Here is a 14341-nt window from a genome sequence, read left to right as displayed (position 1 = left end):
CGAAAGCTAAAACCGCAAACAACCGGATATTTATATTGCAATCTGCATAAAAATACAGCACTATTTCGAAAACAAGTTCTTATTTTTCTTTCCTTTATAAGGAGTAGATGAAAAAGGTGTATGCAAGATCACTACATATGTCAACATGACATGACTCATATACCACTCGGTTGCTGTGACACCATTTGAATCCTGCACTTATTGTTTCTGAATAGGATTGGAAGGAGTCATCACACAAGTAATATGATTAACAACAGTGCTAAGAGCTGCTCTTGTCTATCTAACCTGCAGCGAGCCCTCAGATACATCAAGAAAAGGATGCTTTTCCAGCCATCAGCTTATTTGAGATGATAATGAAGTTGCATGAGAAACAAGCAGCACTTCCTTTCTTTTGCCCAGAATGACATACTGCTGCTACTATCGATTACACGATGTTGGCGGCATCGGATACGTACTTGGTGGAATGTTCACTTGGGCACCAGGAACCACTGCTCGAACCCCATAAGCCATATGAGGTGCTCCGGGAACAGGAAGATTAATCGGAGTGCCTACTGCTGGCATCATAGGACCACCAACCGGCTGTCCGATGGCAGTTCCATATGGCTGAGGAGATTGGTTGATCGAACTCCCCGTAGCTGCAACTGGACTGCTCGTTTGACCAGTGATTGGCGGTTGAGTCGATATGTCTATGTTGCCGACACTGGTGATATCATGGATGCTGGTCCTTCTCCGCTCTTTGTTCATCGAGTTCAACCGAATGAAGTACTTTTGGGCATGGCTTGCGACCTGTGTAGGTGTTCTCGATATTACGAAATTCCGAGAAATGCTTCTCCAATCACCTTTGCCATATTTATCAAGTCCAAGAAGGAACAATCTGCAGAAGATCCAACAGTAGATATAGTTATTCATTTCCTTATCATAGATCTTGATAATAACAAACAACCTGCTAGTAGAAAAAACAGAGCAACACATTCACAAAAGCATCTGATGTTGAAAATGTAATCAAAGCAGTCACCACCGCAAGACATTCACACACAAGTGCCAGACAGCATATCAATGTAAGATGTGATGTTGAGCGTCAAGCAGTCAACAATAACAAGATTGGTTTTCATTTTATACTATCTCTGGACCAATGAATTATGTAAATAGTAATATGCTAAGAGGAACCCAAAAGCATGTGACCAGAGGCCTCCTTATTTTCTTATTTCTGATGTTTGTAACTCAATTACCTTCAGGAGACAGTAAAATCATTCGTTTACTGCTCAATAGGATATCCAGAGAAAGAGATATAAATACAGAAACAAGTAAAACAACTCTGTTTGAGATGAGACTTAGGCAGGAAACAGCGTCAAAGGGTGAAAAACATGTCACAAACCCAAACTCCCAATACAGCTAGTTGATATCAGTTGTGGCTTTACTTTTAAGATAACTAGGGAAAACCAAAAAAATAAATCCTAAAATCTAACATATTTGCTAGTTCTCTTGACAAAATAAATCCTTAACTAGAGAACATAGTGCAAAGCTAGGGAAGCTGACCAATACGTTCCCTTTTCTCTGATGACAAGCAGGACTTCATTAGTGAAAATGACTGATAACCTACATCCAGAAGACTGAGGTGTGTGCTATCATAGATGGACCGCCTGATACTGAAAAGGTCCCAGCAACAGATACAGATTGCTACCAAGTAAAAGAGAGTGAACCAGATCAGTTTGTAGTATTTGCTTCAGATGACAGCGAGAAATATGTGGTTGCATATCCAGAAAGACGATACCAAGAAAGAAACAGAAATCATCAACATGACAAGTCATTACAAAACATGATGAAATATTTTACTAGTAAGAATAATAACCATATGATCTCCTGTCAATAAAGAAACTATTGGCATTACATAGACCATAGCACCAAGTTTACGTCACAGGTGATTACTTCTTAGGACACCTTCAAAATTAGAACACCCATGGAAGAAAGAACACAAGAAAAGATCCCGTTCAGGTGCTATATATAATTACCAAACTTCAGGCATCCATGCCAATGCTGTTAGGTTCTCTTGATGAAAATCACCACAATGTTCTACCGATGTTAGTTCACGAACACTATTATAAAGCAGAAAAATGGTACCATCCAATGAAGCAACTGAAAGGTTCCACTGATTATAGACAAAATATGGTAGTTATGCCTTCAAAGTTCACAAAATTGTCTAGATATTTCATCAAAATGTCAGGATAGCATGACCAATACAAAAGTTCTAAACCTGATATTATGTCTAATATACAGAAGAAAGCCAACATATGTTTCATTCTCCATGGAAGGAACCACTCATCTTGCTGGTAAGACAACAACAAAAAGAAGATATTTGCGTCATAGCAACATTTCATAGTCTTAGCGGCCAGCTTGGTCATAAGATACAGGATGCACTTTCAAATTCAGGTTCCAAAATCAAGTAGTTCTTACAAAGCCTAGTAGTATTCACAAAAGTTTCATTTGACGAGAAAGTTCTTGAGAGAAACTAAATCTTTGTTATATTAATCATATGTGGGCCAAGAATTCATAAAGGCTAGCACCATCATTTTCCTTCATATCTCAACACGTTGAGGTTAAGATGTTGAACAAAGAGAATAAAATAAAGTGAGTACGAATTCACCTGTGTTCATCCTCAGTCCATGCGATTCCCTTTTTGCGTTCTTGATCTGATTTCGAAGCTTTCCCACTATGACTGGGATCACCATGTGAAAGCCCTCCCTTCTTACCACTAACGCCATCATTAGCATGGTCATCACCGTCCGACAAAGATGGATAGCAAGGTAGAGGGACTCGGCCAGACTCGATTCCATTGATATCCTCTAGCAAAAGCTCATAGTGGTTCTTTACATCCTCTATTGATTTCCCAGGCACATTGGCGGCAATTTTCTCCCACCAGTCGCTGCAATCCTCAGGATGCGTTGCCAAAGCATTTTCAAATGCTTTTTCCTGCTCCCTTGTCCAGGATGAACTGCAGCTCACTTCTTCCATCACCATCTTCACCAGCCCAGTGTATAAAGCATATAACTAGCAAAACAGAAGGGACCTGAAACCGAGACAGAGGGCTCCAAAGTTTCCAACACCAGTCAAAGCTCCAAAATCCAAAATCATCAACTCCTGAACACAAGATAGGATCTGTTTTCTACACTAGCTCTCTCTCTCTCTCTCTCTCCTTCAGATTGATGACCATCCCACCGATGATCTTCGCCTAAATAGCTGTTGGAAATCAGATCCGAACTGTTTCTTGAATGGCGAATCAACAGATGCCGATCGATCAATAGCTGAAAAAATCATGCAAAACGAGGTTGTGGAGTGAGATTCCGGGGAAGATGTGTGTGGGGGGGGACAGATAAGGAAAGATAACCAACTTCACACAAGCAGCCAAGAGAGGCACCCAACAACAACAACAAAAAAAAACCCTAATCCACACAACAAAGAAAAGCAGGCTAATCACTCCACAGCAAAAGTAGGGTTTCCTGCGATTGCAAAGAAGCTCAACTGCAAAGGTTGGCACAATCAAACAAGATTAAAATGGAAGGAAAATATCCATACCTGAAGATAGAGATAACGAGAAGGGAATTAGGGATTTGGGAAACCGGAGATTGGAAGGGACCAGTGGGAGCAGACCAAGACGCAGATGGATGTGATTGCAGGGTAAAAGGAACAAAAGAGAAAGGTGTGGATGATTGGGATGGCAACCCAGAATTCAATTGTTCCCTATGGTCAAGTCCCGATTGAAGGCTATCAATCCAAAGATAATATAAAGACACAAATAATCGAAGAATTTTACCTCCACAAGTCAACCAACACAATAATGCAATTCTTTTTCCTCCCAATGATGGATGGCAGAATCAGCACCAATCCAAACACCAATGATTCTCAATCATTCAGATCTACGGGTTCTCACAGTTTCAATTCCGAGGACATCAATCCAAAAAAACACAAACCTGAATGGTTTTACCTTTATACTTGCAGTAAAAGACCCAGAATTAACCTATCGAGTCAACCGACAGAGACACCGCATCTCCACACACATCAATGATTTCAATCATTCGCATCGACCGATGGATGATTCCTTTGTGCTGTTTGAGACTGTTCCTACGAAGTAATGAATAGCTCTTTCATTTCCTCCTCAAAGCGGCCAAAGAGTGAATAGCTCAGTCCAAAATTTAGCCCCCCTCTCGACTGGAAAGCCTCTTTTCCAAAAGACGACCAGAGACAAAAAGGCCCAGGAAAATCACATGTTTGCCACTCATGTCTTTAAAGATATTTAGTGTACTTGCCATCACATACTTTTTGAAGTGTGAAGTACACCAAATAATAATAATAATAATAATTGACATACATGTCTACTTTTTCTTTTTTATTATCATTATTTCTTTTTACACACAGTAGTAATTAGATTGGACTGACTGTACAAGCTAGACTGTCTTCAAAATCCAAAATTTTGCTTATATGGCTTTGAGCTTACCCTTAGTTGATTATTATTTTGCTGTAAGATCAGAGATGTTTAATTTACAACTAGCATTAATATTCCAAGTGAAAATTTTAAGTGTTTTAGGTACCTTCATATATTTGCTTAGTCTTTTTGGATGATAGTAACAAGACGAGCATATATGTGTGGGTGGGATCTTCATATTTTAGGGGTATATTTGTAGGAGGAAATATGTTATCTAGAATAGATACATAAAAACGGCAAATTGACGAACGGGCCCCGCGCGGGATCCACTGCAGCGTCCAATTACCTCGCTGGTAGATGTTTGAGGAAAATCTAGTAAAAACATTCTGTGCGCAATCAATCGATCAGAGATCCAATGATGTTAATGTGTAAATAGTGTACAAAATAGAAAACGAACAGCATGCAGTTCTTTATCCTTACCAAGATGAATTGGCAGTCGAAAGAGCATAACATTATTCTGCAATTGATGCAGACTCACATCTACAAACCCAGATTTATCTCAGCCATAACCTGTGCCACCGTAGAAAGATGGAATGCCCTTCACCCAAGTAGATTGAGGCAAAACCTAGCAATTAAGGAAGTCTCTGTAACTTTGAGGCTCAGGTGCAAACAAACAAGCTGACCCATATAAAGTTTACACAGGCGGATTTGCATGTTATCGATAGGCTCATTGAATGAAAGGAAACAATTTTCAGCTACTGAGCTTTGTTGCGATGCCGATGAGTACAATATTCTCGGATCTAACCAGTGTTAGTTCCACAAAAAGAAAATAAATACAAGATCTTAAGGCTGTGAAAAATAAAATCCAACAAATGGAAAATGATCCCGCACCTCATGATTGTGCGAACAACTCGACTGTATTCTTTTATCTGCATCAATCAGTGTTGGTGTAACAGCCATAGTTGGACATGACCATTCAAACTTCTATTGGCAGTCACGAAAACAGAATCAAAAAGATTTTACTCTGCTACAAAATTGAAAATAATGAAGACCGATCCAAACGAACCTCCATCGAGTTAGAGATCAGAGTGGGGACATCGTCCGAGCACCTGGCCAGAGGTGAATGGAAGAATGTTGCAATTTTGGAAGTAGATAAATCGTCAGGATTCTGATCTGTTAAATTCAAACACCTGCTTCAAAAGCAGCACCCGATACACACAGCTACAGCACTCAGCACATATAGCCTACTATAATTTTGAAATTTCAGAAATGAAACTGCAAGCTGACTACTCATGTTAACCACAGACCGATTGAACATGTTATTCTTAAGTTGTAATCCTAGATATAACTGGAATAACTAATATTTTCACCGAAGGTTCTCTGCATAAGAAAAGGAGATCTATCAAGGAAAAAGTTGCATAGGTTATAAGGACTTGTACCAGGCCTGCAGTGGAACATGTAGGTCAAACCTTCACCACATGGGCATCTGCTAATGAAGAACTGAGGTCTTCTCTTGACTGAGATCTGCGGCTTGAAAGTGTTGTCTTACCCCGGTGAGGTGGCCAGAAGGATCCTGCTCCACTGCCAAACTGCATTTGGCCTAAACTACCAGATGAATAACTATGAGAGACAACCAAAGGAAGCACAGAAGATTCACTAAGATGAACGCTGCTGCCTCCCAAGCCCTGTCCCATGTTAAATGGATGCTGCTGAGAACCACTAATGGTAGGACTGAGTGGTGTCTTTACCCTTCCATCACCTAAATATTAGAAGAAAAGAAAAGAACTAAAAAGGCTCAAATTCTGATTTTCATGTCTTTTGTCATGAAATGCCAGTAACATACTAGTAATTCTTTTTCCGAGTTCACAAAATTTGACCAGTCCAATTCTGTAATTACAAAAATGACAAACTGAAATTTTTGATCTTACAAAGAACCAATTGGCAACCAGATCATGCCCCATGTCTCAAAAATTTATATCCATAATCTAGAAGTAGCAACATCAATTGATCAAGCTCATTATTGCACTAGCTTGAAAGTCAACCAATAAGTATCCCAAATGTGCATATAGAACCTTCATCCAATCAGACAATCTAGAAGTAAAAGATATTCAAGCTACATCATAGAATAATTGGAATTTTATGTGATTTGGTAAAATAAGTTCATGAAAGAAAAAGAAAAAAGTTAATCTTTGTTACCAAACAAAAGAAAGCTTTTAAAGTGAGAGAAAGCACCTTAAAATTTGTCCCAAACACACAATAAATTGATATAATATTCAACTTATCAGCTACGAGTTTCACTACACTCTGCTAGATCTACATTTAGATTCCCTTTCTTTCACAAACATGGCAGTATGATAAAACCTTGTCACTTTCAGGTTTATCATAGTTGCTGAGGGTGTAAGTTAAATTTAATTCAGAACTGATTTGACTGGAATAAATAATTACCGCAGAGGATATGAAAGAATGATGACAAAGAAGAAAATAGTTGAAGACTTCATGTTTGTTGAATGAAAAGGATTAGAGGCAGTTTCTAGAAGACTTCAAGTTTGTTGAATGAAAACCCATGTACATCAACCAATGTTCTTCACTTATGTAGATACAAATTTGGGCTCCTGCACATCAGCAATGATGTCTTAGTAGCCAGTGTTGAGCTCTCGCACATCCACCAGAAGGGGTTATTGCTATTGCTTAAGTTGGCATTAGGCAGAGACGCGGAGGCTGGTCATTCAATGTACATGATATTTTGGCCATGATCATCATCATAAAGCTTGCCAAGGCATTGATAGGGCCTCTACTGTTTACCAACTAGAGAAGAAAGCTTTCTCAAAATTCCAAATTAAAGGAAAAATAGGTTAATTACAGAAAAAATTACAAATATGAAAACAGAGTTATCTAAAATAAGGGCCTGCATGACAATACAGTTTTCTAAAGAGGGATACAAGGTTTTTCATTGACTAAAATACATAAGCCTAATCATATGAGACTAACATCACTTCTCTATTAGTTTTCCTAATTCTATCTATTTACTATTTTTAATATTTTTTTATAATTTTGTGAAGATTAGATGCCAGCCGGATTGGTACGTAACAAATAATAATTACTAATGCAAACAAGGGTGGGAACATATAATTCATACTAGTATATATATATATATATATATATATATATATATATATATATATATCATTTTTTTTTTATTGTTGTATTCAATGATACTAGGTGATATAGATAGATAGACATATAGCCCAATATACTATTACTGTACTGGACCAATATTTAAATCCTTGGGTGCAGCTTTTGTACTCTTCAACTCCTCAAAACACTATGCACTAAGATCAAATGCCCGATGCTGGCAATATGCTGATTCCTAGTAGAAATCTGAGTAATTGCTGCTCTTTGAGATTCTTCTCAACTTGCAACATAAGCCCAAGTTAGCTAAGGACAGCACATGTTAGTTCTCCTTTTGATTTGGTTGAGACTGCCACAGGTTCAAGTGGACCATCTGTTGTGACTGGTGAACACACTTTAGCTAAAATCAATATTTTAGCTAGTATATAATTTTTTTTCCAATTACTTTATATTTCTTTTAGTTTTGTTTTTTAGAATTTTCAATTGTAAATTTACTTTTTGACTAATCCCAATCCTGTGAACGTTCCATAAGAGTGTCAATCTTAAACAAAACAAGATGATACAAGTCAGAATTCACATGACAAGATAGCACAATTACTAAGAGACACAAAATCAATATGAAACAAATACATGCAGCCTGAAAATGACTTGATATGCTCTGTATCATTCCAATTTTATCGGATGTCTCCGAAGAGACAAAATGACTTGATATGACATATTTAAAAGTACATCTTAATTAGTAAACTTTGAATTAAAGTAAAGTTTTTTTAGATACAAACCCAAATTGGTGTAAATTAAGACATGAACACAAACCAGATATAATCCCTTGACATCCTCACTCTAAAGGCATGTTTGAATTGTTCCAAGTGAAGCAGCAGTTAATTCAAGCTATATAGTAAATTAATTACTTCAACCTATAGAGTAAATTAAGTTCAAATTTGACTAGAATCCTCAAAATAACTACATCCTGGAATAGTCTGAAGTTATTCCAAGAGCAAACATCTTGTTTTTAACATTTTCATTGAACCAGACAAACCCTAAAAAAAGGACAAGTAACCTAATAAAATATATTACTTAGGGCTATTCTGGGTCGGGTTGAGATGCCATTACCCAAACATGACCCATCCAACAGCAGGAGGATTTCCTGAACCAAACTAAAACCATATAGTTAAGTCTGTTGATTTAGTATGTCAAGAGTCTCATACATGCTTTAAAATGATTTTTAGAAAATAATTCAGGATATGGCTCAAGGTAGGTTGAGTTGAACATACTATTAAGAAAACATATGCTTCACCCGAACACCACTTGCCCTGCTACAGGTCAAGATCTCCTGACCTGGGGGCTAATCCAGGAATCTAAACGGGTGGGGTGGCATTGACCCAACAACACTTTCAGTAAAGACTCCCTCAACCTGATTACTCCATCATCAAACAAATTTAAGATATGCAAGTTTACTAGCAATTTATATCACCCATTACAATACCATGAATGTCAGCAAAAATTTGCTTAGAAGGCATCAAGTTAGATTCTTTAATGACACGGATTTGAGTTAAAAATTAATCCAAAATTTTTTGTACATAATACAACATTAAGTGTCATTATATTTAAACCAAGACCATCATTCTGATACAAAGAACATTTTTCTTACACGATAAATATGCTGAAACCAGTGTTTATCTTTTCAAAAATGTGACAAAGGCAACTCTTTCATGACTATAGCCAAGAGATGTGAACAAACATCATATCTGGCTTATGTAATGGCTAAAAGTAATTTCTCTATAGATGCACAAAACAGGAATTTTCTTGGATTAATAAATGCTGATGAAAGCATGTGCGGCAATCAAAACTATCAACAATGGTGAGCTTACCTGAGATAATAGGACTCCGCCGCTGGAATCTGAAAGGGGAAGGGATATTAAGAACAGAGTTTGTCAAACTCTTATACCTGAAGAGTAAGATGCAAGATCGTCGGAGAAATCTTGGCATCCAATTGCTTACACATGACAATGCACAACAAAGTAGTAAAACCGAGACAAAAAAGATTACTACAAAAATAGCTGGATGTATGTCTCTATATATTATTTCATAGCCTTTTACTTCAACTCTCTTGGACAATGCTTGTCCAGCCTCCAATAAGGCAACCCCGAGGGTCCAAGTAATACTTCCAGAACCAATAATCACCTGATTATCCTTAATGTGCAACCCATCTCTCAAAAGGGATGCAACATAGGGGGCCCTAAAGCAATATTGTTCTATAAAAGGCTGCGCTGCAACACTATTCTTTGCAACTTTCCAGGTTTTTCCACAAAATTTCTGACCCATTATTAATACATCTTCAAGTGAAGCCTCGGAGGACAAGTTAAAAAACCGAAAAACCACATAGAAACCTGACATGGCATAGAATTTCCCACGTGGCTGAGGTAAACCATCACTCAGAGCACAGGGTTTAAGTTCACAATCAATTCCAGAACTGAAGTTAGACCATGCTGACCGATTAACTGTTAATCTTGCAAGTGAACGACATTCTTCCCATTGTGGGGCACCAATCAATTCAACAACTATTCCAGTTTTCTTCTTGCTCATGGTTTTCCCTCCAGTCAAAGGACTTCCTTCTTGCTTAACTGAGGCACAACGAGAACAGGTATACTTGTCCCTATAACCATTATTTAAGCAAGGATGTTTAAGCTGTAACTTATTATTCAAACCAGCTCCTGTACCCACAAACTTTCTGAAAAGATGGGCCACAGACTTGTCAAATGCATCATTCAATCCATATCCTGATAAAGAATATGCACTAAGATGGTGATTAGCAGATGCAATTCTCAAACTTATACTTGTATCAGCATGTATGGGCGTCTCTGTCTCAAAAGTAACTTGCAACGACGAACCACCTAGATCAAGTGAACCGTATGTTTTTCCAGCTGGCAAGGAACCCAATAAACCCATGTGATGATTAAGAGCTATCCACCCATAATAGGCTTCCTCCATGCCAGATATAAGCTTAATCCAATCTCTCCTGCATAAAAATGATGATTTCTTCAAAATGGTCCATGCTTTATCCAGAAGCCAGTCTGAATCAGACTTAGGTAACCTGCGAACTCCAGCTGTAGCATATAGAAAAAGTGATGTATCTTTATGAGCATGCTTTGGTATTTGTTTCTCAGCCCACAGTAGGAGTGGCTGCAAAACAGCCCTTAAGCCATATTTGTCATGAACAAGCTTATCAAAACCTGGCTCTGTTTCCATACGGTGATAAGCACGGCCACTCTGTGTTCTAGGATTTCTTTGAGGTAAGGATTTCAATGCAATAGGCAAGTTTCTATGTCCTTTATTTTGATCAAAAGTCCACTTGTAAACATAAACCCGAGTGCCAGTACTACCACAATCAAGTATAACATAATGCTCAGATGCTTCATGTGACAAAAAAGTACTGTAGAATCCAGAACATAGTAAGATCAATGAGAACAATAATAGTAGTGCAATAATGCCTACTGTTGCCCAAAGCCATTTCTTCCTTGTAGTTGGAATAGTTGGATAGGACTTATCCTTTGAAAAACTTGATGTGGCACCTTCCCTTTGAAGAGCACGAAAAGGTTTTGCATCTCCATAACTCCTATCGCTTTCAAGATCATCATCCTCACCTGAATTTTGTTCAGATAATGTTTTCAGATCATGGAGAGATGAGGAAAGTTGCATGTTTTCCCTTTCAGGAGATCCAGTAATATAATATAAACTGTTTTAATAGACAACGTATGGAGGACTGCAGTGCTGTTAGATACCATTTGCCTCCAGATTATCACCTACGCTGTTACGAATTTCCAGCTTCCTCTATATAATAATTTACCTGAAAATGTATTTGTTATTAAAAATATGGCTTTCAAATAAAATCATCTAATTGATACTATTGACATAGCGAGCATAAGAGTAGAACTAATAAATTTTCTACCATATATAGGCAATTTTATTATATCATTAATAGCAAAATTTAATGACATAAACTAGTTTGAATATGTAAAATAATTGATGCAGCTGCATGAAAGATTCTATTTTGATGACAACTAGATGTTATAAGTCATTCCTTGGAGAGAAAAGAAACACAAAACTGAAGTAAGATCAAGCTTCGCAGGAACTTATTTGTAGCTTATTTCTTTAAAGTCTAGTCCTAACAGCTGATCAATTGAATCTATTTCACAGCATTTATGAAGCAAAAGCCTAAAACACTTCCAACTGAATATAATGGATGTATAAGAAGTGATATAGGGCATGAAATTCGTTAGGAGAAGTAAGGAATTTAATTTCGCCCAGATTGGCATGAACCAAGATGCGGACCATCCCATTTTGGAATGTCTGGTCTCTTTTTTTTCTTTTATTTTTTCCCTCTTAACGTTGTTTAGTCCCTTTTATTTGTAAATTAAAGGCCGAACCTGATAGCTTTTAGGGCTTGTGACTCCTCGCAAGCCTGTTCTCCCTCTTCATGTGCTGTTGCCCAATCACTACCACCACCTATCCAACCATCGCCTGCCACCTACGTCATCTTGGTACTTCTCCTCCTCTTCCTCCACTGCCTCCTCTTCCTGTTCTTTGTTTTCCCTTCCTTTTTCTTCCTTATTCTCCCTTCTTCCTTCCCCTGCAGAACGTACACAGGTACATAATGACATGCAGTCTGTTGGTTCTTTGGCATGGACCAGACCCATAGCAGTCTAATGATCACCCAATACGGGTTTGATACCAGAAATCTCCTTCCTTGTTTCCATATATTGTCAAAGTTGTTGAAATATTTATGAATTCTTGACTTCTAAAAGTTGTTCACCAAATTTGATGAGGAATATAGCCACACAAAACCACAGATAAAGAGAGAAGTAATTATGATTTGTGACAGATTTTCACTAAACCTGCTGAGGTGTATAACCTAACAAAACCACTGATAGAGTGAGAAGGAATCATAATTTTTTTCAATTAATCCAAGAAAGATTTACTCATATTTTCACTGGAAATGCAATAACGGAAATTTTCAAATTGATGAACTAGAGATCCCTAGAAAAACTACTGGGGCCTGGGCATAGTTTTCTTGACAATAACAAAGACCAAATCAATTTCAACAAAATCCACATGAAACAACAAAAAAATTTAATTCATAAAATTTTAACCTCAAATTGAGCTTGTATGTTTCTGTTCATTTAATTTCTTGATAGAGAGCTTCGCTGCACCATTCATCCAATATTCAATTTGATCCACTTCCTTCTACAACAGATGAGAATAATCCATCTTTCCTAGCTCTCCAATATATACTATAATACAATATTTAGTCGCAACCACTATAACTGTTAAAGGCAGATCCGAGCAAACGATTATCCCACAAGAGCGAGTATTAAATTGTGACGCTCGATGTCATACAATGTCATACATGTAACCTAAACGAAATATCTTCATAGAGACACGAATCAAATCAAATCAAATCAAATCTCCTCCCTCCTCACAAAATGTGGTCAAATTAGAGTAACTATACATACAAGATGCATCAGACGAGAAGGAATTGGGAAGTCATCGACCACGGATTTCGATTTTAGTTACGAATCTAGGATTTGATGGAATACCTTATAAATATAAGTTCCAAGGAGAGATAAAGATTGGCGGGCGGAGGAGGAACTCGACAATGGCCAAGATCATCGGCAGCGGCGTGGAGATCAAGCGTTGAGTTGCGACGGGCGAAGCGGCCAGAAAACTCCGGTTGTCGTGGAGATCGGAGGATAGAGCGAACAGATTGGAGGAAAGGACGGCGGTACTTCCAGGATTGGGTGATCGGCGACGGCTATCCCCGAAATCGGAGAGTGCGGAGGCAGCAGCTGCAGTGTCGATCCAGGAATGGGCAGAGGGCACCTGCGGCAGCGGCGAACGCGGCGATCGGATGAAGGAAGAGAAACCACGAGCGGCGATCTCCTCCGGAGACTGAAGCCAGCGGCGAGGAGCAGGTATTCGGCGAGAGAACGAGTCCGAAGATATGTTTTGATTTCTATTTTTCATTAAACCACTACTTTCTATATATATATATATATATATATATATATATATATATATATATATATATATATATATATATATATATATATATATATATAACTGGATGAATTTTCGAAAAAAACCTTGAAAATTTTTTGGATAATATTTTTTAAATAATAATCCTACATTTATAGATCATTGTCCTCTACCTAATTGGTTGTCACCTTTTGCTTCAACAATCATCTCTGGTCGCTTATTCCTTAGCGCGTGAGCTGATTTTATCGATTACTTTTTTTTTTCTTCGTGAGCAATGTTTTTATGATCCAGTAAGGATGATTAGGATTAGTATAGGTGCCTATACACTTAGTTCGATGAGGGTATAGAGGTGATGGCGAACAATAAAAAGGTGACGGTGCAATGTGAGAGACACTAGTAGGTTCGGTAAAATAATCTTTTGAGAATGTTTTACAAATTTTTTTTTTAAAGTTAAGATGCTTTGTGATGTGTTTATTCTGAATATAACCATCCAAGCTTCTAATATACTCTAAAGATGCAAAGTATCTCTCTAACATAAAATCGACATATCATAATATTTAATGTACTTTAATCATGTTATATATCTTTTTTATAATCATCCAATGTATCTAAAACAAGTATCTAGAACATCCGATGTACCTAAAAGAATGTAATGCATGTATCACTAAATCACTATATATGCCTTATTCATATAAGACGTATCCCTATGAATCATTTATCTAATATATAAGCATGAAAGTATTTGGTGTCTCCTAATTAAAC

General features: G+C 37.5%; 2 protein-coding genes across 8 annotated transcripts; both read right to left on the bottom strand.

The window, feature by feature from the left end:
* Nucleotides 1-7: 7 nt before the first annotated feature.
* Nucleotides 8-4169, bottom strand: LOC104000503 (transcription factor SRM1). 5 transcript variants are annotated; one of them, XM_009422583.3, is made up of 4 exons: nt 3980-4169; nt 3809-3911; nt 2642-3299; nt 8-874 (listed from the first exon to the last, which is right to left on the bottom strand). In XM_009422583.3, exons 3-4 carry the CDS (start codon nt 3013-3015, stop codon nt 418-420), a joined length of 831 nt encoding a protein of 276 aa, XP_009420858.2. In that variant the 5' UTR covers nt 3016-3299; nt 3809-3911; nt 3980-4169; the 3' UTR covers nt 8-417. The 5 variants fall into 5 exon arrangements, with proteins under 5 accessions (XP_009420858.2, XP_009420859.2, XP_009420854.2 ...); XM_009422584.3 differs by lacking the exon at nt 3809-3911; XM_009422579.3 differs by lacking the exons at nt 3809-3911; nt 3980-4169 and adding an exon at nt 3571-3796 and having other exon boundaries at nt 2642-3494.
* Nucleotides 4170-5103: 934 nt separating this feature from the next.
* LOC135582176 (probable apyrase 7) lies at nt 5104-13559 on the bottom strand. Of its 3 annotated transcripts, none has more exons than XM_065086178.1 (4): nt 13141-13559; nt 11971-12173; nt 9415-11390; nt 5104-6176 (listed from the first exon to the last, which is right to left on the bottom strand). In XM_065086178.1, exons 3-4 carry the CDS (start codon nt 11240-11242, stop codon nt 5881-5883), a joined length of 2124 nt encoding a protein of 707 aa, XP_064942250.1. In that variant the 5' UTR covers nt 11243-11390; nt 11971-12173; nt 13141-13559; the 3' UTR covers nt 5104-5880. The 3 variants fall into 3 exon arrangements, with proteins under 3 accessions (XP_064942250.1, XP_064942252.1, XP_064942249.1); XM_065086180.1 differs by lacking the exon at nt 11971-12173 and having other exon boundaries at nt 5104-5590; nt 5857-6176; XM_065086177.1 differs by lacking the exon at nt 11971-12173.
* Nucleotides 13560-14341: the final 782 nt, after the last annotated feature.

Source organism: Musa acuminata, chromosome BXJ1-10, assembly GCF_036884655.1.
Source record: "Musa acuminata AAA Group cultivar baxijiao chromosome BXJ1-10, Cavendish_Baxijiao_AAA, whole genome shotgun sequence".
In the NCBI taxonomy this organism is placed as follows: Eukaryota; Viridiplantae; Streptophyta; class Magnoliopsida; order Zingiberales; family Musaceae; genus Musa; species Musa acuminata.
Note: the sequence above shows the minus strand (reverse complement) of the source record. Positions and strands in the feature narration are given on the sequence as shown.